At 35.0% G+C, this 3,621-nt stretch overlaps 1 protein-coding gene across 1 annotated transcript in view; it reads right to left on the bottom strand.

The window, feature by feature from the left end:
* Positions 1-3,621, bottom strand: part of LOC110289221 (vomeronasal type-2 receptor 116-like) — a 7,396-nt gene that overhangs the window by 1,967 nt on the left and 1,808 nt on the right. Inside the window, 2 exon segments of the mRNA XM_021155365.1 lie at positions 2,108-2,124; positions 2,157-2,280. Coding sequence (XP_021011024.1) covers positions 2,108-2,124; positions 2,157-2,280 — 141 coding nt within the window.

Here is a 3,621-nt window from a genome sequence, read left to right on the forward strand (position 1 = left end):
TCTCTCTCTCTCTCTCTCTCTCTCTCTCTCTCTCTCTCTCTCTCTCACTCACTCCTTTTTTCTCTTGTTCTTACTCTCCTCTCCCTCTCTCCCTCTTACTCACTTTTTTTCTGGCCCCCCTTTCTCTCTCCTATATTGTTTCTTTCCCCTGTCTTTTCTACAATAAAGCTCTAAAATCATAGACAGTCTCTGATCATCAAGACTGTGCTCACTCTTGCCAGTGTGGTAACCTGTCTTCCCTCTTTGATCTCTCTCATAGCCACAGGGCTACAGGGTGTTGCCCCATGTCCCCCAGGTTGTGCTGCCCCTTGTCCATCTCCTGTTGATTGAGTCAGAGGTTTGGATGCCCACCCAGAGCTGAATGGAAAGTGTCTGGCAAGCCCTCACATGTCTGGCTGTCCAGGGCATAAGTGGAACTCTAGGGGGACATAGGTCCACACTCCCCCATCTTTCCCCAGGCCCCCTTTTAGTTCCTATAAGGTGGTGTGGGAGATGGGGGCTCAACGTGAAGACAGGTTGTGTTGCGGAGAAAGTGTGGGATGTGGAGTATTCAATCGGTGTATGGGGGGATGGGGAATGGAAAATGAAATGTAAAAAATAAAAAAAAAATGTTATCAGAAAGCAAAGATTTCCGATGCCATTTTTTTTTTTTTGGTTCTTTGTTAACATCAAGTAGATTATTTAATTCAGAGAAGATACAATCATAAACTACAATGTGGTTGGGTATATTTTATAAATACAAAACCCTATACTCACTGTTTTCTGAGATCACTGAATATTTTATGAATTCATTCCCTATGANACATTGAGACTCTGACTTCTACTGAGTAAAGAAGTATAATAGCTACTGGAGAATTTACTAGTTCAAACTTGTTGACACAGAAACAACACAAAATTGAACAGGTAGGCTGTATGTATATGTACATACTTATATATGTGAGTTCATGTGAAGGTAGATATTGCAGTATTATATTTAACTGATTCCTGTCATAAGTCATAGGAACAAGGTGGAATATGAGAGGAAATATAATGTTTATGTTTGAATAGTAGAAAATATTAATGAAATAAGCCCTAAGATGTTTCCTCACCTGGCAATAATTAATCAAAAGTTCTGGTTATTGTTCATTAGGTGCACTAAATTTAGCACTGAAGGATAAATATCTCTGTAGATACTTTGTACTAAAAGATCCTTCACCTTGATTCCTTCTTCATATGGAAAGCTGAGCACTTTAATCCTTGCCTCACCTCCATTCTTATGAGAATCAAGGATGAAATCAGTGTTGAGAAACAGAATGAGCAAAATACCAGAGGAATCCTCTGGAAAGTGTGGTAACCCAGGTGGTTTGTGTTAAGAAATTATACTCCATTCTAAAATTGTAATCCCCAAAATGGTAACAACATGAACTGTGATATATATTTGAAAAGGTAACCATAAACTTATTGTATTTTTCCAACCCTAAAATATTATCTTATTAATGGGTGTAGAATGTAATATATTGAATATGAGTCTCATGGTATATTCCAATTCATAGGTCAACTCTTATCCCCTACATCCTGGATTCTTACTACATCTGGTTTTGAACATGGCCCTCTTAATATTGCATACTTAGCATTTTTCATGAATTTGCAAATATTTTTGTCTTCTATATTAATCTTACAGAGAACATGGATTTTGCACCTAGTAGTCTCATGATCTCATCCAGTAGATTAAATATAATATTCAGTTCTTCATGGGCTCTTATATGTACATGGTGTGCATAATCATATTTAGGATACATAGGTTCATGAACTATGACTAAATCAATACTAACAAAATTTGTGACTAAAATGTAAATGTACATGTAGTTTTATAATAAATCATTTGTTTGGAAAATCTTGTGCAGAATTCCTGCAAATTGCTGTTATATTTTCTAAAGTATTTTCTTTGTGAAATATAATCTACCATGAATTTTCAATGAGTCAATATGTGGGTCAAGGCACCAGGCATGTTTGTTTGCTTTTGCAAGATTTTGTTAAGGATTTTTGTATCTACAAGTAGTAAATTTGATAAGAAATATACTTTATATCTGCAGTTGCCTTTTAGCTGACTTCATTATTCCAGGGTGATGCAAGAAAAACACATATCTTCTGGATTTATCAGAGTAGCAAACACTCACTTGTCTCATTAGAAATTTCATTTTCAGGACAGGGGCTGAAAACAAAACAGCAGATTGCCATTCCCTCCTTCCATAATCTTCTGAATCCAGGATTACAATCTGCACTGCACACAGAGGATGGCATCTGAGAAAAATTAGAAACATATTGAAAATGATTTCTAGAAGTTTCTTTTATGTTTTAGATTAGCACTTTAAGATTTCAATAAGCTCATTTTATTCACACAATCTGAATGACATATATTATTGTGTGTGTGTGTGTTTGTTTTGAGGCAGGGTTTCTCTGTGTATCCCTGGCTTTCCTGGAACTCACTTTGTAGACCAGGCTGGCCTCAAACTCAGAAATCCACCTGCCTCTGCCTCCCAAGTGCTGTGATTAAAGGTGTGTGCCACCATTGCCAGGCCCCTGATTGACATTTTNCAATGTCCATTATTTAATGGCTAGAAATGAATATTGGAAATGCATTAAAGAAATGTTGCATAGTATCTGAGTGTCTAGTAATTTAGGAAAAAGTGGTGATATTGAGCTGTATGTGAAAACTACAACCTGATGTTTTTTAGTTAATTATTTTCAACTTAGTACTGAGTGCAGAGGAAACTTAATTGAACTATTCTCTCAGCCAACACTAGCCTGTCCTCATATCTTTGAAGCATTTTCTTCTGTGGTAATTGATATAAGAATTCCCATCTTACTGTGGGCAGGTGAGCCAGTATGTAGTGTTCTTTTCAGATATCTTGGAAAAAAAAAAAAAAAAAAAAAAAAACAGCCTAAAGTAATGTTGGCAGTTTTTTTCCATTAATGGGAGAATCAGAAAAATGTTTTGGGAAACTGATGTTAAAAGATTTTGCCTTGCCTTATCATAAAGAAAAAATCTATTCTTTAGTTCCAGTTTCCTGATATCCACACTTGTCTTTCTAAAACTATAAACTATATGTAAAATCACACCTTCTTCCTCACTTTCCTTATTATCAAAGTTTAATTAAAGCAATAGAGAAGCAAGTTAGTATTTGAAGAAATTTGAAATAGGAAAAATATATCCTTCAGTCACAGATAACAAATATGACCTCAAATAAATTACTGTTGCAAAGTATGAGAAAATGTACATAAAAATTGTGGAGTATGCAGACACTGGTTTAATATGGTTGGAGAAGATAAATTATTCCATAGCGACCTTAAATATGGATTATTCCATGATATCAAAGTGCTCTAGAGTGGCTTCAAATATTGGAAAAAGCTGGATAAATATTATATTGTTTAAAGTTAATTGAAGATTTGAGAATTCTTTCTATATTTTTGATATTGTTGAAAACAGTCTTACACTTTCCCATCACAGATCAGAGTATATTTCTCCCGCCCATCATTTATTTTTTCTTCTTTCTTTCTTTCTTTCTTTCTTTCTTTCTTTCTTTCTTTCTTTCTTTCTTTCTTTCTTCCTTCCTTTCCTTTCCTTTCCTTTCCTTTCCTTTC

The sequence above is a fragment of the Mus caroli genome, unplaced genomic scaffold (genome assembly GCF_900094665.2).
Source record: "Mus caroli unplaced genomic scaffold, CAROLI_EIJ_v1.1 scaffold_12785_1, whole genome shotgun sequence".
Lineage (NCBI taxonomy): Eukaryota > Metazoa > Chordata > Mammalia > Rodentia > Muridae > Mus > Mus caroli.